Raw genomic sequence first — 25,992 nt, 5'->3', positions numbered from 1 at the left:
GTGCGCCCACTTGTGTACTCTGTTGCTTTGTGCCTAACAGTCTGCCTCTCAGCTAGTTGATTTGTAATTTTGCAGTTTTAAAAATAGACATTGAAACCAATGCTTAGAGTTTATGGAAATCAGATAGCAAATATGTACACTATTTCGTACCAGGTGATTCTGCTGTTCAGAATATAACTGAAGCTCGTGGGCTGTGTTTCAGAAAGCGCCATCCTCTGTGTTTCTTAGAAAGAAGCTTCTTGTCCGCCTTCCCTCACGAGCCCTCTTTCTCTGCCCCTTTTGCAGAACGTGTATGTAAACATAAACCGCATAATGTCGGTGGCAAATCGCTTGGTAGAGTCTGGCCACTACGCCTCTCAGCAGATCAAGCAGATTGCGAACCAGCTGGAGCAGGAGTGGAAGGCATTTGCGGCAGCCCTGGATGAGCGGAGCACCTTGCTGGACATGTCCTCCATTTTCCACCAGAAGGCTGAGAAGGTCAGTGCCTGGGCCCCACGGCCCACGGGGTGGTGCCAGGAGGACTTCCTCCTTCGATACCCGCCCAAGTCCTTGGAGGACTTTTGTGTGACCCTTATAGTGCCTAAGAACATGAGCTCTCAAGCCAGGCAGCTGGGAGTTAAAACCCAGCTCTCTTACCTGGTGCTGTGCAATCTTAGGCAAGTTACTTCACCTCTCTGTTCCTTGGTTTTCTCGTTTGTAAAGTGGAACTAAAAGTATGTGCTTGAGAGGAGTGATTTATCACATAAATGAGATATTTCACACTAGGTGCCCCGTGTAGTGCCTGGTAAGTAGTGTAAGTACTAATAAGTGGTAGCCACTGTTCTTGTTCCCTCTTCTCCCTTCTCCCCGCTCTCTTTCCCTTCTTCCTTCTTTCCTTCCTTCCTCCTTCCTTCCCTCCCTCTTTTCTTTCTTTCTTTCTTTTCTTTCTTTTCTTTTCTTTTCTTTTCTTTTCTTTTCTTTCTTTCTTTTCTTTCCTTTCTTTCTTTTCTTTCTTTCTTTCTTTCTTTCTTTCTTTCTTTCTTTCTTTCTTCTCCTCCCCCTCCCCCTCCTCCCCTCCTCCCCTCCTCCCCCTCCTCCCCTCCTCCCCCTCCTCCCCTCCTCCCCCTCCTCCCCCTCCCCCTCCCCCTCCTCCCCCTCCTCCTCCTCTTTCCCTTCCTCCTCCTCCTCCTCCCCCTCCTCCTGGCTGTCACTTTTAGTATTCTGATTAGGGTGATTTGGCAGCAAGTAACTGAATGCCTGATTATCAGGTTTAAATATCAGGAGTTTTCTTTTCTCACAAATCAAGAGGTTGCAACGTGTAGAGAGTTGTAGCCATACAGCCATGTTGGGGTCGGGTCCGCTCCTCCCGGGTTTGTGCCGCAGTTCCTGCACCTGCACCCTGGTGTCCACCACAGTCCGGGATGGCGGTGCCGGCCACTTTTATCAGGAAAACATTAATTTCAGAAGGTCCCCTACCCCAGCACACCTCGCCTCCTTTCCCCTTGAGCGGGAGTGGGGTGTAGGCCCGTGCTCTGGCTGCGTGGGACGGTGCAAGAAGGCGGACGTGGCTTTTTAGCCTCCACGGTAGCGGCCATGCCCTGCCAGCAAGGGCTCGGGCTGGCAGACGACTTTTGGGAAGGCAGTTTACAGTGTCTTTCACATTTATTAAACTCTATGGATTTGAACTTGACGCTGGCTTCTTTAGCTGAAGCCAGTCAGAAGACTGTGAGAGGTCATACGTGCGTCTGCTCATAGAACCCCCACAGCTCTGCAGTCCCCCAGCGCTTGCTTAAGCAAACGCACGCTGAAAGACACAAGGAAGTGCTTCGCTCATGACTCAGACTTTAATTAGTGGAAAGCATGCTGGGCAGTGAAATACCTTTTTCAAGATGTGGAGAAAGAACACAGGACTTTTAGCCACTAGGAAGGCGTATGGGAAAGAAGCAAATGGTTGTCTGATGTTAAAGGAAGAATATTGATTGGGGTCATTTTTTGTGGTGGGCGGAGACTGTATTCATAGGGATCTGTACTGACGCTGTTAAGAAGGAAATGGTATAATCTAGAAACTGTCTCTGTTGAGGAGTGAAGTCAGTAAACGTGAGATAGAGTCCCAGCTTGCCCAGGGTTTTGGCAAGGTAGCTAGAATGTTGCACAAGACCCTAATTAGTAGTGATCTTGACTCTAGAAACCTTTCAAATATGAAGCAGAAGAAGAAGCTGAATGGTATATAAAGAGAAAAAAGTCTTTTTGGCCTCACGTGAAAGCTGTGAATAGGGGCTTCGGGTTCCAGTAGTCCGATTTTTCGGCTCCCTAACCTATGCATTTAACTGGCTTTATGATAAAGGGGAAACAAAAGCCCACACACAAAAACAGGTTTAAAAAAAAAACAACACAGGACCCCACCCCCCTTCTGCAGAAAACAGCACTGTGCTCACCTCTGGTTCCTGCCTTTGTCCAGGGTGTGGTGTATTATTCACTGGACATTTTTGTAGGTGGGAAGATGAGCCACGTGGTCTCCCGCACATATGTCACCTGGAATCGTCACGTGTTCTACTGCAAGAAGTAGAGTGGCAGTGGGCTCTCAGAAAGTTCCATTAAGCTGGTATGAATAGATGTGAAACAGGACAACCTATGCGGTGAATGGCAGAGGGTCTGAAGCATAGTAACATACAGGGAAGGTCCCTTTCGTGAACGTGAGCCTGGGGTGTTCTGTTTGGATAAAATGAGTGACTGTAAATTATGGACTTGAAGGAAACTGGACTAGATGAATACATTATTGAAAACAATATTGTGGAATCCTGTGTAAACATGACAGTGCTTGAGGTCTCTGTGTGTATCCAGTAGCCAGAGAAGAAGCCAAATACAAGTTAGGGTCAGAGCGGCCTGGTGAAGAAAGGGCCCAGCATCTCTGATGGACCTTGGCTGAGGCCTGGCCAGGCAACTGAAATGTGGAGGTGGGGCAGTAGGACCTCTGCAGAGACTTTCTTTACTGTCAGGTAAAGACGTGTTGTGGATCTTCCCCCTTCACTGAACAAAAGTAAGATCTTTGAAATTCTGACGTGTGAGGGAAGCCCACATCTACAAGTAGTTTTCCTCTTTGCGGAAGAGAAATGGGTTCAACTTTGTTCTTCTTCTTTTTTTTTTTTTTAATGGTTTGCCTTCCAGTTATGCTTAAGCTGTTTTCATAAGCTCAGTTGGGAGAGGACCAGAAACTTGGACGTCATGAATTAGGTTTCCAACGTAGCCACCTCTTTGACCCCCATCCAGACTTACCAGTAGGAAACTAAATCCGATTAGGGCGTTAGGGAGGCACAGAGCTCAAATATGTGACCCCCATGGTTAATGGCTTTACCAAAGGAAGCAGCCTTCCCCGTAAGGATTACGCTCCAGCTAGGGAGACGTGTGCCCGGAACTGCCCAGCCACACTCCTCTGTGGTCCCGGTGGGTGTTCTCGTGTTGGTGTCTGCCTGTGGTTTTATAGATGTAAGTCTTGAGGTGCAAACTGGGTGAGGAGAACATTGCATAGATGGCACGCCTCCTGAAGACGTCTCAGCCGTTCATCTCATAGTCTCATGTCGCAATTAGAATCTCAGTTTGCAGACACAGAGACAGGACCACAAGACCAGCAGTCTTACTGGTAGATGGTGTTTAGGGGCCCCAGCCTTCGCTTCTTTTGGTCATGTGGCATATCCACTGAATCGTCCCTTCACACTGAGAAGCTTTCATAGCAAATGTTATTAGACTTAACAGTTTTGTAGAACAAAGAAAGTGACTTGATTTTGCTACACCTTAGCGCCCTAAGACGCTATTTAAAAAAAATGCTCTAGGGGGTGCCTGGGTGGCTCAGTCAGTTAAGCATCCTACTCTCGACTTCGGCTGAGGTCATGTTCTCGCGATTCATGAGATCGAGCCCTGTGTCAGGCTCCGTGCTGGGCCTGGAGGCTGCTGGCATTCTCTCTCTCCCTGTCTCTCTGCCCTTTACCCTGCTCGCTCACGCTCTCTCTCTCTCTCTCTCTCAAATAAATTAAAAAATACATTAAAAATTAAGCAAATGATCTCGGGTGTGAGTGTGCTCCGGCTGCGACATCTGTCACCCCACTGATCCCCAGGGTTGGCCTGGCTGGCTCGGCGGGTGTGCGCTTCCTCCCTGTCCCACGTGCATCTCTCCCGGAGATCCACGCTGCGTTGTCAAAGAGGGCGACTGTTCCCGATAGAGGAGGCTGTTGTTTGGTCAGGGGTATACCCGTAGCTGTGCTCTCCTGCTGGGACCCCCACACAAACCCTCAAGGTCCATTTGTGGAAAGGAGGGTAGTCAGACTCCCAAGGCTCCACATGTCCCAAGGCACATCCAAATGACGTGCTGCGTGTGGCAATCTGCCTTCCTTTAAAACAGACAGGAGAGCTGCACTGTCCAGTATGGTAGCCAGTCACCATATGTGGCTACTGAAATTACTTAAGGCTTAGTAAGAAGATAATGTAAGAATAAATGAAAATTTCGTACAGTGTCCACATTTCACACGCTCCATAGCAACGTGCAGCTAGTGGCTACTGTACTGGACAGCACAGATACTCCTATCCATCACTGCAGAAAGTTCTGTTAGTGCTGGTCAAGGTTCGCCTTCACAGTGAACCATAAATCTGATGACCTCATTTTCTCTATGACTTTGAGGGCCTCTATAATTTGATAATAGCCAAAAATAAAGTAACAACCAGCATTTGCATAGTTCTTTAGAATTTATAGGGCTCTTTAACACAAAATGTCATTTCATCCTTAAATCAGTCCAATGACGTCGATGGGGCTGGTGGTATTTATTGTCCTTTGATTGTGTTTGGGGAGTGAGTCGCTTATGTTGGGACTTCAGTTGAGGTCTGTGACGGTCCTTCAGCTCCTGACAATAATCACACACTGTTCCACAAACAAGGCACTTAGATTAATATCCTTGTACAATTTCACTCTCCATACATAGTTTTAGAAATAACATTTATGGTAAACAAGTCTTATCGCAGTTGCCTGGATGATTTTGCCATAAGTCTGGGTTGGAACTCAGAGGAAAATAGTACTTATCTACTATTCTTTTTGAATTTTTAAGGCAAATAATGCACAACTAATCCCATTTTAATGGTATTTTACTTTATTACAAGCATAGACCTAATTCTTGGCTTGTGGACAAAACAGAAACGATTCTTGTGGAAAAGAAATATAAACATGAAAGAAAAAGTTATTAATGAAAACAGATTCAAGGTGTGCAGAGTGATCATCGGCATATTCTGGTTCAAGCTGAGCCTGTCTCCTCTGAGTTACTGTGGTGTAGATGGCAGAGCTTTGCAAATGGAGCGGGCTGCTCCCTCAGGTGATTTCCCTGGGCAGAGAAGAGGGCCTGTCTGCCTTGGAGGAACCAGGAAAGAGTGTGTGCTGATTAATCCTCAGGGAGTAGAAATGATGCAGTAGAAAGGAAGAGTGGGGTAATATTTTCTAGAAATGAAAACAAAAATGAAGAGATGAGAAGTAAAAACCCAAGTTTGAGTTCTTATGTATGTTATGCATATATATATATATATATACACACATATATATCTACACACACATATGTGTGTGTATATGTTAAACCAGTGTCATTTTTGTTAAAGAAGAGAACCCCCCCCCCCCAAATATTTAAAAAGTTAACAATTCTAGGAAGTTTTTGTGCCTTTGTCTCCTAAATCAGGCCAAGCCCCTGTGCTCGGCTGCACCCCATCGTGAGCCCTGGTGTGGGTGGGAGGGACGTGCACTGGCTGTGGGTGGCAGGAGGTGGGGCAGGCCAGAGGGCTGAGTGGCTCCCACGTTGGAAGCCCCCCACTCTCTCAGCACGTGGAGGGTAGTGGAATAATGTTTATGGAAATACATCTCGTTATTCAAGCTCTCCTGTTAAACTGTATGTATCAGTTACCCTGCCTTCAGCTGCTTGCCTCTTGTTTTCAGCCACACTTTTACAAAGTCGCCATTCCGCTGAGCATCAGAATTCTCAGTTCTGTAGCCAGCTCCTGATTTGAATTCACAGAGAAGCATTTCATTCTCTTGGATTCTCCTGTCTACCCTCAACCTAGCTGGATGCCGTGTGTTCACGAATTTGGGTCCGGTGCGCATTTGAAGCATCAGACCAAACCTCTGCTCTGATCTCACTAGAGTATGGTAGCCACCTTCAGTATTGTCCTTTCCAGAGTGTCAGGCTCTGTTCTAGACCTATCCCCTGGTGTTGTAATCCCAAATTGTACTTCTAAGATGGTGATTCATGTTGGGGGGACGGGGGTCTGGAATGTAGTAGAGTGGTCAGAGAAGGTTGGGAAGTGAACACAGTGGGCCTGCCCCCCTTGCCCATTCATAGCCCACGTTATCCTATGAAAAGACTCTCACAGATTCTGTGCTACGTAGCTACTGTTGAACTTTGCCACCAAAGTCAACTCCAGGATGCCTTTTCCTTATGCGATACCAATTCGCAGCCTTCTTTTGGCTCTCTGATCAGGGGTTGCTCCCTTGGTGGCAGTGGGTTCAGACTTTTGGGGTGTTTAGCCCTTCAGAAAGCGTTGAGGGCTTCGAGCTTACCCTTCGGAGTCTAGGGTTTCCGTCTCATAAACAAAAGACAAATTATGCTTGCACAGAAGTCCCGTGAAACCATGGCCAGGTTTGTTTCTGTCATTGAGATATTTTAACCCAGTGAAATTAGATGTGCAGAATTCTTTCTCCACAAGATTTCCACGTGGCAAGCCATCCTTTTCTGTGTATTTAGAACCTGGCTATATTTTTTCAGGTAAGCATGACCAATACCCTTCCCAGTTACTTTAAGAAATTATAAGTTACTTTTACTATAGGCATATATAAAACTTCTGGAATGTTTCTCTTCACTGGTTGCTTGAAAAATTGGATATATTTCAATAGTCATTTTGATACAGTGATGTATTAGGTTGACACTTCCACTTGTGCGCTGTGGTGTAACTAAAACTCGTTTCCACCTTGTTCTATCAGAAGCATTTTAGCCTCTTGTAAGGAGTACACGGTGACTCTGTTTCATGCAGGAGCAATTAATTGCTGACTTGACCTGATGAAGTAATCGTGGTGATGGTTAACCAGAGTCCATTTATGTTTGAAAAAGGTTTACGGTGATTGGTGTTAAATGCAATAATGGGAAGAGTGAAAGGGAAATCAAGAATGCTTGGAATCATTCAAGCTGATATTTGATAGAATGGATTTGATATTTATAGAGCACGTGTAGTCACGCAGATCCGTGTCACACACGCCTGCCGGGGGGGAGATGTTGTGTCGAGTAATGTTACTACTGCTTCCGTTGCCCTGTTGGTGTTAGGAAGGCACCGTAAAGAAGGGTACTCCTCCGTCCCTGTGTCCCTTGAAACCATCAGATGCCATCACATGATACCTAATGCCCCATGACTTGTCAGGCCCTAAGATTTGCATATAGATATTTTTCTGAGCCAGTACATTAATAATAAATGGACTTTTATAAACAAATCACTACTTACCAGGTGACGTGTCTATTTTGTTTCTAAAAATGTCATGAATAAGTGGGTGGTCGTTTCCATGCTTTAAGAGAATCCTAGCAAGTTTCCTGTCTGGCAGGTCAGTCACCCAGTTTTATTTTTTAATTTTTTTTAATGTTTTATTTTCTATTTGAGAGAGAGAAGCAGAGAGGGAGCAGGGGAGGTGCAGAGAGAGAGAGACAGAATCAGAAACAGGCTCCAGGCTCCAAGCTTTCAGTGCAGAGCCCAATGCGGGGCTCGAACCCGTGAGCAGTGAGATTGTGACCTGAGCTGCAGTTGGACGCTCAACCGACTGAGCCATGCAGGCGCAGCCACTTTTTTTTTTTATGTTTTCGTCACCCAATTTTAAATAGTCACCCTCTGCATTCCCTGGGAAGTAGAAAGATGCCAAGGAATTAGAATAAAAGAGGTGAAACCCAGGGAAATGTGTCCGTGCCTATTTGGCTTAATTGAATTAGCGTCTTTAATTAAGGGCCTTCTGCTGCCTGCCTTTGACACTGAACTGTGATGGATGCTGATAGGCTCTCCCTAGGACGTCTGGCAGTGATTTCTCTGCTGTTGATGATTCCTGGGGCGGTGGGAGTGGCCGTGGAGAAAATTGAGGAGAGGCTGGAATGGTAGTCCTCAGGACTGCAGCCAAGACTCTTCCCTTCTTGTTTACGCGCAAAGCGGAAAAGACCTGAGTGAGTCCGCCTCTTTCCTCAGCCTCCCCTCAGGCTCAGTGGGCGCAGCTGGGGAGTTGGGTGGCCTTCATCTGGTCTTTTCATTTCTGTGTGTATTTGCTTTGGAAAAGGTAGAAAAATGGGCCTGCCGCTCTTCCTCTGTCTAGGTAAATAATTCCAGATACTTGGGCTTCCGATAGCATCTTAATGTTGGAGGGGAGCGCGAAGGCTGGACTACAGCTCCTGGAGGAGGCATGTGCCGCCATCTTGAGGCTGAGGCTGAGGCGCACCAGGCCTCTATCCTTACACAGCCCACGGCACCAGGCGGTTGTTACGATCCCCGATGCGGAGGAGGGCTGGGGAATTAAGCAGGAGGCCCAGAGCAGATGCAGGGAAGAGTTGCTCCGGGCTTGCTGTTAGCTGAAGGCCTCGGGGTCACCTGGAGATGTCATTCCAAACGCAGGTTCCTGGGCCGAGCCCCACTCTGGCCAGAGGGAGAGCCCCAGGGCAGAGTCGGGGAACCGTGTGAGGCTCCCGGTGGTGCCATTTGAGATGGATGTTCAACCATGCCACGTTCTTAGACTGTTTCTCAATTACCTTGATTTCCAAACCAGGTTGAAAAAATAGCTACATCTCAGTATAAATTGCCATTGATAGAAATAATCTTTTTTTGCTTTTACTCCTCAAGTACATGAGCAACGTGGACTCGTGGTGTAAAGCCTGTGGAGAGGTGGACCTGCCCTCGGAGCTGCACGACCTGGAGGACGCCATTCACCACCATCAGGGGGTATACGAGCACATCACTCTTGCTTATTCTGAGGTGAGCGGGCTCTTCCACTTCCAACTGCAGAGTGACAGTCTCATGTCCCAGCACCAAAAGCTGGGGAAAAACCCCAAAGCTTGGTCGAGCCTAGAAAACGCTCGTAGGTCTCGTGTTACACTGCAGTCTCGCCGGGACCTTTGACCTGTGTGTGCTGGGGGGGGTGGGGTGGGGGGCCATGTGAAGCAGGGTGGTCGGCAGCCAGCGCGCTTCTTGGGCCCGCGGCGTGTGCGGGTCTCCCGGAGGCGCTTGTGTTTCCACGTGCCGGAGAAAGCGCGATTCCAGCTCTCTGGTCTGCACGTACTTAGCAAATAGAGGTTTCCGTGTGCTATTAACTTAATTTTCCTGTATGAACTTTCTAGAAAGGAGCGAAACCTGATACCGACGCACGTTCTGGATCAAAAAGCACACACTGTTTGCAGCTCCTGGCTGTTTTCGAAATCTAAGCATAGCATTCTCTCTATTATTTTAAGGTCCATTATTTCTGTACTATCTCCCCGTCTTTATTTTCTGCCCCCTTCATCTGGGCCAGGTTTTTTTGTGAGGACTTTATGTAATCATTTACTTAATGTTCACAACTCTGGGGCATGCGTCCTTATTGGCCGTGCTGTTACTGACGAGGATGCTGAGGCCCAGAGATCAGGTGACTTGTGCCAGGTCAGCAGCTGTAGGGGGCGGAGCAGCTCCTTGTCCCCGCCACTGCTCTGCTGCCCCTGTGTTGTCTCACGTGGGCGGCGCAGTAAGTGCGGAGAGCTTGAGGTGTGGTGCCCTCCTGGGCGAGCCGTGGTCTTCGGGCCTGTCACACCAGTCTGCCTTTCCTACACTGGATGAATTCCTGGAGGGAAGCGGGGTTGCGTGCCTGTGTTCAGCGAGCTTTGCCCCGTCTCCTTCATCATGAGCATCTACGTCACACGTGCTGAGATGAAGGATCCCCGGGACACTGGAGTCAGCCAGGCTGCAGAGCCCCTGGCGGGGGGGTGGGGGGCAGGGCACAGGGTGGACACCTCTTCCTGGATCAGAACTCCACCCACCTTGTCACAGTCCTAGGGAAGAAAGGGGCCATTCACTTTTCAGCACAGCACTCCCTGCTTCACCCCGCAGGTGCTACTGTCCTGTCCTTGGGCCGTTCTCCTGAGCCCTTAGTGTCCTTGGGTGCATTGAACAGACGTGCGATGCCTGTGTTATTTACCTCAGGATGTTGTGGAGGTTGAGATCTACACGTTTGTTTCTCTACCTTTTTGTCCAACGAGATCCCCCCCCACCTTTCTTTTAGCATTATTTTATTTTGTCCATGGAGTTTTGAAAAAGTCAATTTTGTATTCTTCTTAATTTTGCACCCAATGCATTTGAACTGATACGGTTATCTAATTTATTAGCAGCTATATAAATACTAGCATAGCCTTTTTAATAGTAAAAGTGAAAATTGAACAAATCTAATTTTTTCATCACACGGGTTCATGAGGATTCTGTGAGTTCCAGAAAACGTTAACTTCTTTCTCCCTGGTGTACCGTCTCTAGGCATTGTCTGATTTCCACCTGTGACACAGAAAGTGGGCGGCTCTGTTACCACCGTGTGACTGGGCCTTCGCTCATCCGCTTACTCATGACTTTCTCAGGAGCTGCTTTCTGACTGCTGTGGTAGCTTCCAGAGCCGCGGGGGGCAGGGCGAATAGCTCGCTCACCAGGCGATCGGCTGCAGTGGGACTACAGTCCTTGCCTACACGACTTCCCTCAGAGTCAGCCTGACCTGACTGCTGTCTTGCTCTCGCCTCGCCGGCCGTTCAGTCTGCCTGTTGCCCTTGGCACTTGCAGCAAAGTACATAATTCTCTCACCACTTCCATCTATAAAAATTGGGCATCTTGACATGGGGACTTATGTTTACCTGTTGGTGCAGTTTTATTAGGTTTTATGTTGGTACTAAAAGTTTTAAAAAGCTGGATGGCAAGTTTTAAATAGTTAAAAAGATTGAGGGCTTAAACCACAATTTTTAGCATAAAAGCCTGTGTGCAACTACACTGTAAACTCAAGGAAACAGTAACTTCACAGTGAAATCAACACAAAAGACTTTCAATAGAACAGAATAAACTTTTATTTTTGCCTTCTTAATTAAAGTCTGAAATGGTTTCAGGCTACAGAAAAGTGTTAGAATCATATAAAGAGCTCCCACATTCCTTTAACCCAGATTTCCTCATTTTTAACATTTGACCACATTTGCTGTGTGGCCCCTGCCCCCACCTCTCTGTGCAGACAGTAAATCAGCTGTGATACAAGACACCGTCCTACCCACAGACCTGTCGGTATTTCCCACGTTCCCACTACCTCTGGTCCAGGACGCTGTGCAGCAACACAAGTTACGTTTAGTGAACACCTCTCATTGGTTTCCGTCAGTCACAGTGGAACTTTCTTTAGTCTTGGTGACAGTGTTAGAGAACGTGGCCCCTTCGTTCTCTAGGATGAGCCTCAACCTCTTGCCCATCCTTCTAGTTTTCCTCCTGTGCTGACAAAAGCCGAGTGTCACGGCAGGGTCACAGGATGCTGACCCCTCCTGCTGTTGGCGATGTTAACCTTGACCACTCGGTGAGGTTGGTGTCTGCAAGGTTGCTCCAGTGAAAAGTCAGGATTAAAAAATACTTGTTTTTGAGAAGCATATTGTGGGAGACGCACATCTGTATTTCTCATGAGACTTTTCATGGCCTTGTCATCCGCTGGTGACTCTTGCCCCTGTCACCTCCCACTGTGATGGCTGTCTGGTGGCCGGTATTCCTTCTGTATCTATTAGGTGATCTACTACTGTGAGAAAGAACTTTCTTTCTTCCCTATGTGTCTATTTATTATTCCAGTATGAATTTATGGTATCTTATATTCAGCAGGTTATAATCTGATACTCTGTTCTGATGCTTAAATTGTCCACATTTAGCCAGCAGGAGCCCCTTTATGTGTGTGATATTTTTGTTTTAGTTTTTGTTTTATTTTATTTTATCTTATCTTATCTTATTTTATTTACTGTTATTTTTTTTTTTTTTATGTTGTTATTATCTGAGCACTCCCTTACTTTCTGGTGTAATGTTCCCGGGCTCCTTTTGTACTTCCCGCCTCATCCCGGGATCCGCCATCCCACCGAGGAGTGCCAGTTACTTGTGTGCTGTGGTATTTAGAAACCAAGATGGGGGCACTCAAGAGTGCTTGCTTGCTTGCGGGGTGTCCGTGCTTCGAGGCCCTCCCTTTGCAGCTGTGGACCCATCCCCCCGTGCTTGCTCCCACGGTCCACACAGCCCTCAAACTGTTGGTCTGTCGCCCTGGGCCCGTGTCCGTTTTAAAGGCCCATGTGTTTGTACCGGTGCTTCTCTTTCTGATCCAACCCATCAGGCTTCTTTCTAGCCTGTTCCTTTCTGTGTTTGTAAACTTCTTCTCAGACAAGATACCTGGCTCCTGTTGCCCTCAGATCTATTAACTTTCTGTTCAGTTAGTGTATTTCCTCAGTCTGCTCAGTCTCCCAGCCAATTTGTCTGGCTTCCCTGTGTGCTTCTCCCCCTCCCACCCAGAAAGCGTGGCAGGGGACCCCTGCATTGGTGTGCCCAGCCTGCACTGCCTCAGACCCTGGGCACCATTTTCTCCATGGCTGGAGGGGAGGGGAGGGGAGGGGAGGAGGGGGGGAAAGGAGGGGAGGAGGGGGGGGAGAGGAGGGGAGGAGGGTGGAGGGGAGGAGAAGGAAGATGGGAAGGGAAGGAATGCCTTTTTTTTTTTTTTTTTTTACCATAATTTATGGTCAAATTGGTTTCCATACAATACCCAGTGCTCATCCCAACAAGTGCCCTCCTCAGTGCCCATCACCGACTTTCCCCTCCCTTCCATCCGCCATCAATCTTCAGTTTGTTCTCAGTATTTAAGAGTCTCTTATGGTTTGCTTTTCTCTCTCTCTTTCTAGAACTTTTTACCCCCTTCCCCTCCCCCATGGTTTTCCGTTAAGTTTCTCAGGATCCACATATGACTGAAAGTATGGTATCTGTCTTTCTCTGACTGACTTATTTCACTTAGCATTATTTTGGGAGCAAGCAGAAGCGAGGGAGGGGCAGAGAGAGAGGGAGAGAGAAAACCCCAAGCAGGCTCCGCACTGTCAGTGCACAGCCTGATGCAGGGCTCAGACCCACAGATAATGAGAACATGACCTGAGCTGAAGCCGGTCGCTCAACTGACTGAGCTACCTAGGTGCCCCGGGAAGGGATGCTTTTGATTTTTTTTTTTTTTTAAGTTTATTTATCTTGAGAGAGAGAGTGGAGGAGCAGGGGAGGGGCAGAGAGAGAGAGGGAGAGAATCCGAAGCGGGCTCCACCCTTTAAGCGCTGGGCCTGATGTGGAGCTCGAACTCATGAACTGTGAGATCATGACCTGAACCGAAACCAAGAGTCGGATGCTTAACCAGCTGAGCCACCCAGGCTCCCCAGAATGCTTTTGATTCTAAAGGGATTCTTCCTTTCCTTTTTTTTTTTTTACTTTTATTTTTATTTTTATTTTTATTTTTATTTTTTATTTTTTTTAATATATGAAATTTATTGTCAGATTGGTTTCCATACAACACCCAGTGCTCATCCCAAAAGGTGCCCTCCTCAATACCCATCACCCACCCTCCCCTCCCTCCCACCCCCCATCAACCCTCAGTTTGTTCTCAGTTTTTAACAGTCTCTTATGCTTTGGCTCTCTCCCACTCTAACCTCTTTTTTTTTTTTTTCCTTCCCCTCCCCCTCCCCCATGGGTTTCTGTTAAGTTTCTCAGGATCCACATAAGAGTGAAACCATATGGTATCTGTCTTTCTCTGTATGGCTTATTTCACTTAGCATCACACTCTCCAGTTCCATCCACGTTGCTACAAAAGGCCATATTTCATTCTTTCTCATTGCCACGTAGTATTCCATTGTGTATATAAACCACAATTTCTTTATCCATTCATCAGTTGATGGACATTTGGGCTCTTTCCATAATTTGGCTATTGTTGAGAGTGCTGCTATAAACATTGGGGTACAAGTGCCCCTATGCATCAGTACTCCTGTATCCCTCGGGTAAATTCCTAGCAGTGCTATTGCTGGGTCATAGGGTAGGTCTATTTTTAATTTTCTGAGGAACCTCCACACTGCTTTCCAGAGCGGCTGCACCAATTTGCATTCCCACCAACAGTGCAAGAGGGTTCCCGTTTCTCCACATCCTCTCCAGCATCTATAGTCTCCTGATTTGTTCATTTTGGCCACTCTGACTGGCGTGAGGTGATATCTGAGTGTGGTTTTGATTTGTATTTCCCTGATAAGGAGCGACGTTGAACATCTTTTCACGTGCCTGTTGGCCATCCGGATGTCTTCTTTAGAGAAGTGTCTATTCATGTTTTCTGCCCATTTCTTCACTGGGTTATTTGTTTTTCGGGTGTGGAGTTTGGTGAGCTCTTTATAGATTTTGGATACTAGCCCTTTGTCCGATATGTCATTTGCAAATATCTTTTCCCATTCCGTTGGTTGCCTTTTAGTTTTGTTGGTTGTTTCCTTTGCTGTGCAGAAGCTTTTTATCTTCATAAGGTCCCAGTAATTCACTTTTGCTTTTAATTCCCTTGCCTTTGGGGATGTGTCGAGTAAGAGATTGCTACGGCTGAGGTCAGAGAGGTCTTTTCCTGCTTTCTCCTCTAGGGTTTTGATGGTTTCCTGTCTCACATTCAGGTCCTTTATCCATTTTGAGTTTATTTTTGTGAATGGTGTGAGAAAGTGGTCTAGTTTCAACCTTCTGCATGTTGCTGTCCAGTTCTCCCAGCACCATTTGTTAAAGAGACTGTCTTTTTTCCACTGGATGTTCTTTCCTGCTTTGTCAAAGATGAGTTGGCCATACGTTTGTGGGTCTAGTTCTGGGGTTTCTATTCTGTTCCATTGGTCTATGTGTCTGTTTTTGTGCCAGATTCTTCCTTTCCTAAATGAGTGGTTTTCTAACTCAAGTGTGCTGGTTGAAGTACAGCTTCTCATACCCCACCTCTAGGGAGTGTGAATCTCCATCCATGTTTAATGGCTTTCCTTACCGATCCGGTGACTCTGATGCAGAGGCTTCACCGACCACACGCCGGGAGCTGGCCCTTGCCCTGTTTAAAGAGTTGCGGGTCCGCCCAGCAGGCACTCCTCCCGGGGATGTACGTGAGCCCCCCGCCTTGGTGCCGGGTCCTTGAGGAGTTGGGGATGTGAGAACAGGACTCACTCCTCCTTTCTCTCTTCGTTTCACTTTCCCTCCTCCCTCACATAGTCTTTTTTTCAAACAGTGTCTGCAGCTTCTAGTCTCTGATGTCACAAGCTTGCTGCAGGAAATCTTCCCAGCACTTCTTTTTCCAAGACACGAACACCCTGCTTTTCAGTGTTTTAATGAGACCTGTCCCGTGGCATTTCTGTTTGTGATTTCGCAGGAGCAGCGTGCATGTGCCTCATGAACATGCGCTGGTTTCAGCTTGCCGGGTTCGGGGTAAATCTTGTGTGTGGTAGTTGATCACAGCAGAGTGAAGCAATCTAAACATCTGGGATACGCTGGAGTTTTAGAAACAGCATGTACAATCCTCATTTTTCACATCTCGTATTTAAGCAAGTAAACTCATCAACCACTTTCCCCACAGACTAAAATCATACAGATGACTTTTATCTCCGCATGCCCGTGCCATCACGCAAACCTAAACACTGTTTGAGCTGTGACATAAGAGTGTGGAGTGAGTGCCCGTGCACGTGCGGAAGGTCTTTGCCGCAGCCGTGGGCGGGGATTCCTCGGGCAGGAGGAAGGGAAACGGCCCGTGGGCTTTGCGCCGATCCGCTGTGACTTCAGGATTTCGCTTCCGCATCAGCATCCCAGGTTAGCAGATGTGCTGACTTCAGCGGGGCCTCCTGGAAATGACTGGTTTGCTGCCTGTGAAGCTGGTCGACCTCCTTTTTTAAGGCACCATATACGTGGGTGACGGCATGATTAGTGTTAATAGCGTGTGAGAAAACACAGAACAGCCCGATGAGTCACCTTGATAGTAAACGTACTAAAACCCCGCGTCTGTGCCGCGTGTGGAAGCACGGCGACCTTGCTGTGCGGAAACTTCGGCGAGGGGGTTGTCGCAAAGCCTCGTTAGGTATCGTGGCACTGCTGTTGGTACGCAGGGTGGTGGAGTCAGCGCTTGGCACCGCGTCAGAGGTGACAGACCTCACGGCAGTCCCTGCTGACCCCCCAGACTTGAAGCCTTGCAAGGGCTTGAAACAGGAGTGGAAACTGTCAGGCTCGAGGGGAAGCTGCGGGACGTCCGTGTTCTGTGCACAGATCTGACTCCACTAACTGGGCTGCTCCAGTGGTTTCCTGTTTTTAGCTTTGTTTTTAATGTTTATTTATTTATTTTGAGAGCGAGAGAGCTCACGAGAGCGAGCTGGAGAGGGGCAGAGAGAATCCCAAGCAGGCTTCGAGCTGTCAGCACGGAGCCCAGTGTGGCTGGAACCCCCGAACTGTGAGATCATGGCCTGAGCCGAAGTCAAGAGTCAGATGCTTAACAGACTGAGCCACCCAGGCGCCCCTCCTGTTTTCATCTTATTTTGGTGTTTCCTTCCTGATAATCCCATGTAGACATATCACAGAATCAAACATGGTTAGAATGACCTAGTTTTGAGTAAGAAACCTAAAAGTTGAAAGAACTAGAAACCTGCTTTTAGAGGAATATCCTAAGAACTTTGTCTGGAGAAGGACCAGCATCAGAGGGAAGCCAAGTAATCTGAAGGCAAGAATGTTGCCCTTTCTCTATCAGGTGGCCTTCCTGACCCCTGGGAAAATGCCACTGCCAGTACAGGACCTTCAGAAAGTCATTGGCCTCTGTTCTTGGTAGTGTAGCCATCCTAAGACAGGTGTAACCTCCTGACTCAGAAAGTAAGTGTTCCTGTTTGCTCGAGGGACATCAGCCACAGCTACATGACACGCTGACCCATGGTCGCTCTTTCCTGTTTCATCAGAACTTTGATTTCAGAACCATTTCTGCCAGAGTTGGAGAGGAAAGTGGTGGCTGTGAAGCCGTTCCCAGGCTTAGCATGGAGGTGTGCTCCGGGCTGGCCACGGCAGGCCAGGCCCTGCAAAGCCAATCAGAACAACTCGTGTTGCTTTGAGTGGATGCAAATGGTGCAGCTTGTTTCATGCAAGTTTTGAAGAAGGACCTCCCCTTCTTCGTGACCTGCTAAGTGTAGTCCTTTCTGATCGTGCCTTTATATATTGTGTATTTTGCTTAATTGGGTTATTCCTGGGGAACGACACTTCCTAGCACTTCTTTCTAGATCTACAATCCCACATTTGGACCTATTGACATATTGTAGGTCATAGGTGGTCTTTGAGTGGTGGTGGTTTTTGCAACCATAAGCAATAATCAGTAGGTACTGTTCCCTTTCCTTAGATCAGAACAGTATTCTTACTTTGGGCACGTGAAGAAGATTCCACTGGTGACCCTTTGCTCTAATCTGATTCATGGGAAATCAGAGCTCCAAGTATCAGAGATAAGAATAGGCTGGTCTCTGTGAGTTTTGGTGGAAACTTTTTTAGGGTGGCACACAGAAATCCAGATCTTACCAGTCTTAGAAATCTAATGTGTAGTTTGATTAAAAGTAAATATCCAAGAACCAGACCATTATTCTAGATTTTAAACGGTTAAGACTTTTCATTTTTCTTAACTCATTTAGTTATTAGAGCATATTAGTTCATACACTTAAGGCACATTACTGTATCTTCTGCTACCCGTCAAATCCCTGAGTGCTGTATTCCAAGAAAAAGAGCAGAACCTGAAAAAAAATGAGCCAGTTTGATTTGTTCAAAAATCTACAGGAGAGAAATCCTGCGTTTTGATAATAAAGGTTGATTTTCTTTTTTGTAGGTGTTGTCCCTTTGTGGGATGGGGTTAGCGTGCAAGCTAGAAAAACCTTTTTAAACCAAACCTATATAGCACATTGACTCACCTGGTTCTGTGGTAGGAAGTCTGGAACTGTACGACATACCATGAATGTAGTTGCTTGTTTCAGTCCTTAAACCATGTAGGAATTTTTGGGCAGCGATATAGTCTTCAGTGTGTTGTTACTTCTCTTCTGGTTATTCTGTACCATTTACAAGCCTTTATTTCTATGCAGTAGAATAGCAGCTTCAGAAAATTCTGGCGTACTTTTCCCTACGTAATTCTACCGTACTCATGAAGACAGACATTTTGCCAGAAGTCACTGAAATAGAGATGGAGTCCTTTATGTGCTTGAATAATGTCTTTTAAATTGAAAAATGAATAAACGCTCCACTGAAATGAAATAGAATTGTCTCTGGAAGGTGTGTCGGAGGAATGCTACGTAGAGCTTGTGTTGGACTGGAGCGCTCGCTGGTCTTGGTGGGGGTAAGAGGTGTTTCCTTGCCTAGAAGCTTTCTGCCGCTTCTGTCTCCGCCGCTGGCTGTGCCAGCAGTGGCCCTGACGCGGACACCTTAATCCCTGCTTAGGGATTCCCAGAAGGCGGAGTTTTGCGTAATAAGTAGTCTTCTGTTAAGTAAGGTATTTGTGTGTTTCCGTTTTGGGCATGTGCTCCTCCGTCTCCCACCACCCCTCCATCCTGAGGAAGCCCAGTAATACCTGCCCTGGAGCTCTGGTAAACATCACAAAGACACCTGAGGAAACACTGATTCTTTGGAATATTCTTGCTCACATGATTTATTTATTCACAGTAGTGGAATATTAATGGTGTCACATGAATGCCTGTGGACGCTTGGTGAAGGCTGAGAATCCATTTGTCATTTTGTATTTCTGCTGTATGATCCAGAACGACAGCTTAAGATAAGAAGTTTGCTTTCTGCCCCTGTAGAAGTCCCAGGGCTGGCATTCCAAGGCTGGCGCAGTAGCTCTGTTGGCACGAGATCTCTGGATCCTTTTGTCTTTTTCTTTTGCCTCTCTTAGCAGGTGGGCTGCTGTCCTTAAGCCTCCCTCAAGGTTAGTAATAGGTGCTGCAGCTCCAGCCATCTCCACCAAGTTCTTGGCAGCAGGGAGGAAAAAGAGGCAAAGAAGAATGAGCACACTCCACCTCCTAAAGATCTTTCTTTCCTCGAAGCCCCCTCAACGGTTTTTACTTCTGTATATTAGCCACTCCTATTTGTAGGCAAGGCTGGGAAGTGCAGTGTTATAGCTGGGGTTTGGCCATTCCTGACTATTGGGGATTGGCTGTCAAGGAGGGGCCTTTGGACTTCGAGGAGGCAGCTATCAGTTTCTGCCATGCCTCTGATCTGGATCTTTCTAAAACATGTCATACCAGATCATATGCTCTGTATGTTTCTTGACTTATGTTTATTATAAGGGGTAAAACTTAGAGGAAATACATATAAGGAATTCTTGCTGGCCTCTGTAGAATGTGAAATGTGACTTTTGAGGTACTGATTTTCAGTCCTAAGAGAAGCTGCACCCCCAAAGATTAGCAAAACATCTTCTGATGCCAGCTGGGATAAAATGTATGAATAATCTATCTTCAAATAAGATTTATGTGTGTGTGTCATAGAAATCACATATATGCTACAATATCAATTAGAGACAAAGGTAATTTGTAACAAAATGTCTTTTAGTCTATAAATGCCTAAGTACATGCACAATAGAAGAAGAAATTAGATATTCAGACTGTTATCTATGCTGGCCATAGATAAAAAACTGTTGTGAATATAGCAAATGCAGACTGGACGCATGTTATACTGGAAACTACAATATTGGCATTATCGCGCTATAACTTTGGAATGGTAAGCGACTTTTATAAAGTTCCAAAGAAAACCAAGCATTGCCTATTAACGTGATTTGCTTTGATCAACATGGTAATTGCATTCCTGGAAAAATCAGTGTATGTTAGAGTGGTCCAAAAAAGAAGAAGAAGGAGAAGGAGGAGGAGGAAGAGGAGAAGAAAGAAGAAAGAAGAAGGAGGAGAAGAAAGAACCTTCATGAGTATATGTTAAATGGAGCCTAGCCCCGATAATGAGTGGGACAGGTCTTCATTTAGAGGTGACATCCTGCCTCTCTGGATCCTTCACAATGAGTCCCTTCCTCGAAATCCATCATGGTGCCTCCCTCTCCGAAGTCATTGTATCAAAAATGTCCATGCAAGTTTTAGTGACTCCTGGGGCTGGGGACAAAGGACTGTTTTTAGAAGACTTACATGTGCCTGATACTAAGTGGTTTAGTTGGTTCTTTTTTACCTGTCATCTTTGGTTATGTCTCGTTGACTGGTTTCTGCTGAAGTTTTGCTATCTTGATATGTTAGATCAGTTTCACTCTACGAAGGCTGACAACCGGCCTTCATGAGGAATAGTTAGCACCTCCAGCCGAGGTCTCAAAATCAGGTCTTAGAAATCAAACACGTTTCCATTCCAGCACAACTTGTAAGCGGATGAAAGGAAATTCGTAGGCCTCATGCTGGCCACCTGTTCTGGGTGGCCAGGAGCTTCCTGTGTGGGTCTGTCCCATCTACCTCCTCCTTTGAACCCTGCTTGTATCTGTTAACAAAGCTCTGGTCTGCTGCTTCTCCTAGTAGAAACCATTGAGGCTTTCAGATTCAGAAGTATCTGAGCAGAGAGACCATGCTGATGAGGACTTACGTGAAAAACCCCCTGAATCACAGCGTTGTTACTTCGTGTGCCGTGTGTCCTTCTTACTGTCTGATCTCATATTTTTTCTACCACATCTGACATAGTCATTCATAAGTCTTAAGAACCACTTAAATTTGAAAAATACACAGTGCTTTTCTTTCCACATTCCAGTTTTATCTTTGCTTATTTCCTTTGTTTGTCTGAATGCTTTCACTTAATTGTAATTTGGTAGTTAGCTGCCATAATATAGAAATAACATTGAAATCCCTTTTAAAAATAGCATTTTAATTAAAATATCTTTTAAGCTCATGAATCAAATAAAAACAGCATTTTAAAAGTTTTATTCTGGGGGCGCCTGGGTGGCTCAGTCGGTTGGGCGTCCGACTTCGGCTCAGGTCATGATCTCGCGGTCCGTGAGTTCGAGCCCCGCTTTGGGCTCTGTGCTGATAGCTCAGAGCCTGGAGCCTGTTTCAGATTCTGTGTCTCCCTCTCTCTCTGACCTTCCCCCATTCATGCTCTGTCTCTCTCTGTCTCAAAAATGAATAAACGTTAAAAAAAAATAAAAGTTTTATTCTGTGAAGAAAATTGGTATCCAGCTACGTCAGAAAGTTTACATATTTTTTGCCAAGGGCTAGATTATGGATAAATCTTTTTAACTGAAGTTTCAAAATTCTGTGTTAAAACTTTGCTTGACTGTGATTGTTTAATTCTAACATAACCTCTCAAGAGAAAATTACTACTTCAAAATTTTAATTTCGAGATAACCCAGCAATGCAATTTACATCAACTGACTTATACCATTTAAGGCAAAATACTATGTTTATTCATCAAGAATGGCATCTCCTAGAACGTTGTATGAAAATGACCATTCTTTTATGTTAAGTCCGTGTTCCACCACGTTTGGTCCTGCAGCATCATCGTTGCAGGACTGATGGATTTACTTTAAATTTTATTTTGTTCTGTACAAAACACGCCAGTGAGTAACACGACGGTCTACCTTTGCGTGTGAGCGTACGCGAGGGTGTCCGCACCCGCACCCGCACCCGGGACGGGGCCGGGCTCGCGGCCTGGGGAAAGCCGCGAACCTCGGATAATCGCCCGTGTGTTTCGTGGGCAGGTGAGCCAGGACGGGAAGTCGCTCCTCGACAAGCTGCAGCGGCCGCTGACTCCCGGCAGCTCCGACTCCCTGACGGCCTCCGCCAACTACTCCAAGGCGGTGCACCACGTCCTCGACGTCATCCACGAGGTGCTGCACCACCAGCGGCAGCTCGAAAACATCTGGCAGCACCGCAAGGTCCGGCTCCACCAGCGGCTGCAGCTGTGTGTCTTCCAGCAGGACGTGCAGCAGGTCAGTTTCAGGTCGTGCTCTTCCGCGTGGGGGGACACGTGGGGGAGTCCCCGCGAGTGCACGTCCTGCTGGGCGTGTCCGTGCTGACAGGGTGGAAGGAAAAGGGTGCACACCGCCGCTTTTCTCCCCACGAGCGGCCGTGGTTTTGAGAAGGCTCGCTCGGGCTTCTGCCAGCCACCGTCTGACCTCCGCAGAACGTGCGAGGTGGGGCGGGGCCTCGGCTGGAGACTCCCAGGGGTGTTCTCGAAACAGGTCATTTCCAGTTCCTTTTATTTGTGAGAGTAATGCCGGTGGCGCTTACCCCCGGATGCCGGCACGGTTGAGGATTTGTCCGCTCTCTGATAACCTAGGCAGAAAGCTAACGGTGCCTCTCTTCCCGCTTGGTAGATGGTGCGCTCCAAGGTACACAGTATGTGCTCAATAAATAGTTGTCTAGTTGAGGGAAAGTGGAGTTTTAGGACTGTTAATTTCTAAGCAGTTTTCACCTTTTTTGTTGTTATTGTTACAAAAATAACAGTAAGTCTAGTCCCCACACTGGTTGTGCCCTTGTTGTGAAGTAAAGAGGATTGTGCTGCTTCCAGGGTTTTGAGAGTTAAAGCTGTGATAGCATATAAAATATGATACGGCTTTAGAGACGAACAAGATAAACGCTGCGTCCTTGCCCTAAAACAGAGGGAAGCCAGGGTGTGGATGAGGTGTGGACACGGGGGGTGAGGTCTTCGGAGGCACGCGAGGAAGCCTGTGGCATTCAGCGGAGTTGGTGTGATGCCACAGCGATGGGTCTGGAGCAAAACCTCCCTCTCTTCCCTGGGCCCCCGGGAGCGTTGCTCAGACACATACAGGCTCAGATTTCGCTCTTCCCAAGCGTCGTCCGAAGGCCAGTGGGCTGAGGTTGTGGAAAGTCGTGCTGTGTTCTCATGAACACGTAGATTCTCCATGTTTTATTGACCATTGTTCTTCATGTCTTGTGAGTCTGGTGAGTTCAGAATACTTTCAATTGCTCTATAATTGAAAATTTTCACATACAACGCTTTGATTCCACTTATGGGTTTTGAGTTCCCTGAAGATTGCATATACCAAGTCTCAGAAACGATCACTTTGATGTTATTCATGCTTCTTGCCAGTGTTATTTTAATCAAAGAGGATAATTGCCGGGGAAAGAATTTAGAGCAAGGAGTGAATAGGGAGGAGTCAATGTCAGGGACTTATTTGTGCGAACTGAGGTGCTGTGGTCAAAGCATAAATATTAGCTTCTCCTAATTGTTTAAAAACATTCACCTACCGTGAAATGTTAATAGTTTAAATGTAATCATTAAAGGATTTTCCCCACTCACCTCTCTGTCCCTTGGATCAGGTATTCGTTAGCCATCCATGGACCAACATACCTTCCCTGAAGCAGCCCCAGGGGCTCTCCCTCCCGCGTCATCCCCAGCTCTGGTGGCTCCGTGGGGCACCAGGCACCTGAGAATAGGCCCCTGGACGGTTTATGGTGGGGGATTTGGGAGGTCCCTTTGGGAAGAGGCTGAGGAGTGTAGCCGTCTGATTCGGCACCAAGTACCTGATGCCCTTGAATCTGAAAACAGCAAACATTAAATCTTCTATGTAGAAAGGTAATTATGATAATTATGAGACCAGTTCTTTAAGCTAGATTTTTTTTCTCCAGCGTCAGTAGATTGGGTTGGATGTCAGCAGGGGAAAGTGTTTTGCAATACACATAAGGCATATGTGGTCCTATTAGCGTTCCATAGAAAATAGATAATTGCTCTTTAAGGGAAACGTTCTTTTGATAAAATGATCTGGAATGGTCTGGACTTGTTATGCAAACAGGAAATTGCTGTGTAGGCTTGACTTGTGGAGCACGAAGTAGAGTTGATAAGATTAAGCAAAGCAAGCACTTTTACCCGGAAGGAGTTGTGTGATGTCAGAACCAGAAGTGTGTTTCTGAAATTCCAGCAGTTACAACACGTGGACATTGTTGCCATATTGAGCAAACAGTAGGAGAGGTAAGCTGAGAATAAATGGGAAAAAAATAGTAGTCCTTTAGAAGACGTTGTCAGCAGAAGGTAAATGTGTAAAGATGAAAAACGAAATCCGTAAAAGCGTAAGCCAGTTAGATACCACAAGTGGTTTTTGCCTGGTTGTTTTGAGTGATGAAAAAGCATCTGTAAATACTGCTGAGAGATAAAAAGAGCAGCTAACTGCACAATAGGTGTGGAATGATGCTATCTTTTTATGGAAACAGTCCTCTAAAACAACCCTCTGAAAGAGTTTGGAAAATATTTGAAACAGAAACCAGACTGTCAACAGCGTGTTCTCAAGGAAGGGCAGGGGGACAGTGGGCATGGGGAGTTTGGTCTTTAAAACATGAATACTTTTGGGACAGTGGCTAGCTGTTTTTGTAATAAGCCAAGGGAATTGGGTAATTCCTGTATGGAAGGTGTTTCAGGTACCCAGGCGCCGAGGTGCGGGGAGGTGAAGCTACCGTAGCCTGGCCCCCACCACTTGTCCAGTCAGAGAATGGAGGAGAGGCCTGGGGTTGAGGTCAGATGCACATCCTAGCTGCTGACAGGGAGAAACCTTTGTCATTATTAACCTAAAAATAAAAGAAGGGGCACCTGGGTGGCTCAGTCGGTCGAGCGTCTGGCTCTTGATTTTGGCTCAGGTCACGATCCCAGGGTATCCAGCCTCACATCAGGCCCCACATCACTGAGTGGGGAGCCTGCTTAAGGTTCTCTCTCTCTCTCTTTCCCTTTCCTGCTGCCCCTGTCCCCCACTCACGCTCTCTCAATCTCTCTCTCTAAAAATTAAATGAAAAATGAAATCAGTACTCGGCCACATTTCACGATGATCAAGTAACACATGTATTCTGTCGCCTCACGTTTCCCATTAGAGTGACCCTCAGGATGGTTGGTTGATGGATGGTTGTGTTACTGCTGACCGGTGTTCTTAAGTTTGCTCTAAACAAGGTCGTTTTTGGTGTGTTTGTTCAAATGGGATGTTGCTTGTGGAAGGATGTGGTGTGCTCTCAGCCTCCTTGTCCTGCTCACTGTCACCCCGCCTGCCTTTTGGATTGGTGCCATTTAGCGACTCCAACAAGTTGGATGAGGTGAATGGGCCCAGAACTTTCCTGAAGCAGGCTGTCCTCCCCAAAGAGGCCCCTGAGGTGGAGACATCTCCTAAAAAACTGCCTGCCCCCGTCCACGTGGTCAGTAGCCCTTTCTGTGTGTGAGCATTACCCCCTCTGAGTTATTTCTTGGAAGAACTCCCTGCAGGTTGATGTGGGGCCATTAGTGAATATTCTGAGAAAGCGATGAAGCAAATCTAGTCTCTTCTGGATTCTTGTCATCCGCATTTCATTCTTCTTTTCAAAATCTCTTAATCTAACATGTGACACTCAGAGATACAGAGGTAACTGCTGGATGGGTTGAAGCTCCTTTTCTTGAGGAATCGTAGTCCAGTGAGAGCCGACCATTTGGTAGCCTGATAAATCATATCATAGCGTGCTCAGATTTAGTGTCGTGTGTCTGGTTATCGTCAGGTGTAATTTTGCTAAGGCGTAAATGTGAGTCCTGCCTACGAAAGTGTTAGCTGGAGTGGGGAGTAAATGCAGCTAGCCACCCTCACGCATGTTATCTGCCTGCCTTGCACTTGCATTTTAAGGGTGAGTGTCTATGCTTTAATGATTCGTGCAGATGTGGGGGTTCCAGGGAGCTTTGTCCATGTCTGTCTCAAACGTCAAGGGTCCGGCATAGAGGGAAGATGAAGAGTCCTGTAATAGAGATGCGAGTAACCGTTGCCTGGGTACCATGACGGTCTTCACGGGAGAGGTGGGGTTTGAGCTGATCCTTGAAGGATGGGTTAGAAAGTCCGTAGGCTGAGGGTTGGGCAGCGGGAACTGCGGTGAGATCAGAGATGTAGAAGGGCATGGCCTGTGCAGAGAGCAGCCGGGTGTGGGTGGAGTGGAGCGGTGTGGAGGTGTGAGAAGGGGCAGGTGCTGGAAAGGTGACCTCATGATGACAGCGTGGGACTTGTTTCTGTAAGCTGCGGGA

The 25,992-nt window shown here is 46.8% G+C and overlaps 1 protein-coding gene across 2 annotated transcripts in view; it reads left to right on the top strand.

The window, feature by feature from the left end:
* TRIO (trio Rho guanine nucleotide exchange factor) overlaps positions 1–25,992 on the top strand; it is a 353,108-nt gene that overhangs the window by 146,284 nt on the left and 180,832 nt on the right. For both annotated transcript variants that reach the window (XM_042953023.1, XM_042953031.1), the window contains exons 7-9: positions 286–477; positions 8,860–8,991; positions 21,713–21,943. In XM_042953023.1, the coding sequence (XP_042808957.1) occupies positions 286–477; positions 8,860–8,991; positions 21,713–21,943 (555 nt within the window). The remainder of the gene's footprint in view (positions 1–285; positions 478–8,859; positions 8,992–21,712; positions 21,944–25,992) is intronic.

The sequence above is a fragment of the Panthera leo genome, chromosome A1 (genome assembly GCF_018350215.1).
Source record: "Panthera leo isolate Ple1 chromosome A1, P.leo_Ple1_pat1.1, whole genome shotgun sequence".
In the NCBI taxonomy this organism is placed as follows: Eukaryota; Metazoa; Chordata; class Mammalia; order Carnivora; family Felidae; genus Panthera; species Panthera leo.
The sequence above is the reverse complement of the archived record's forward strand: the minus strand, read 5'-3'. Positions and strand labels throughout refer to the sequence as shown.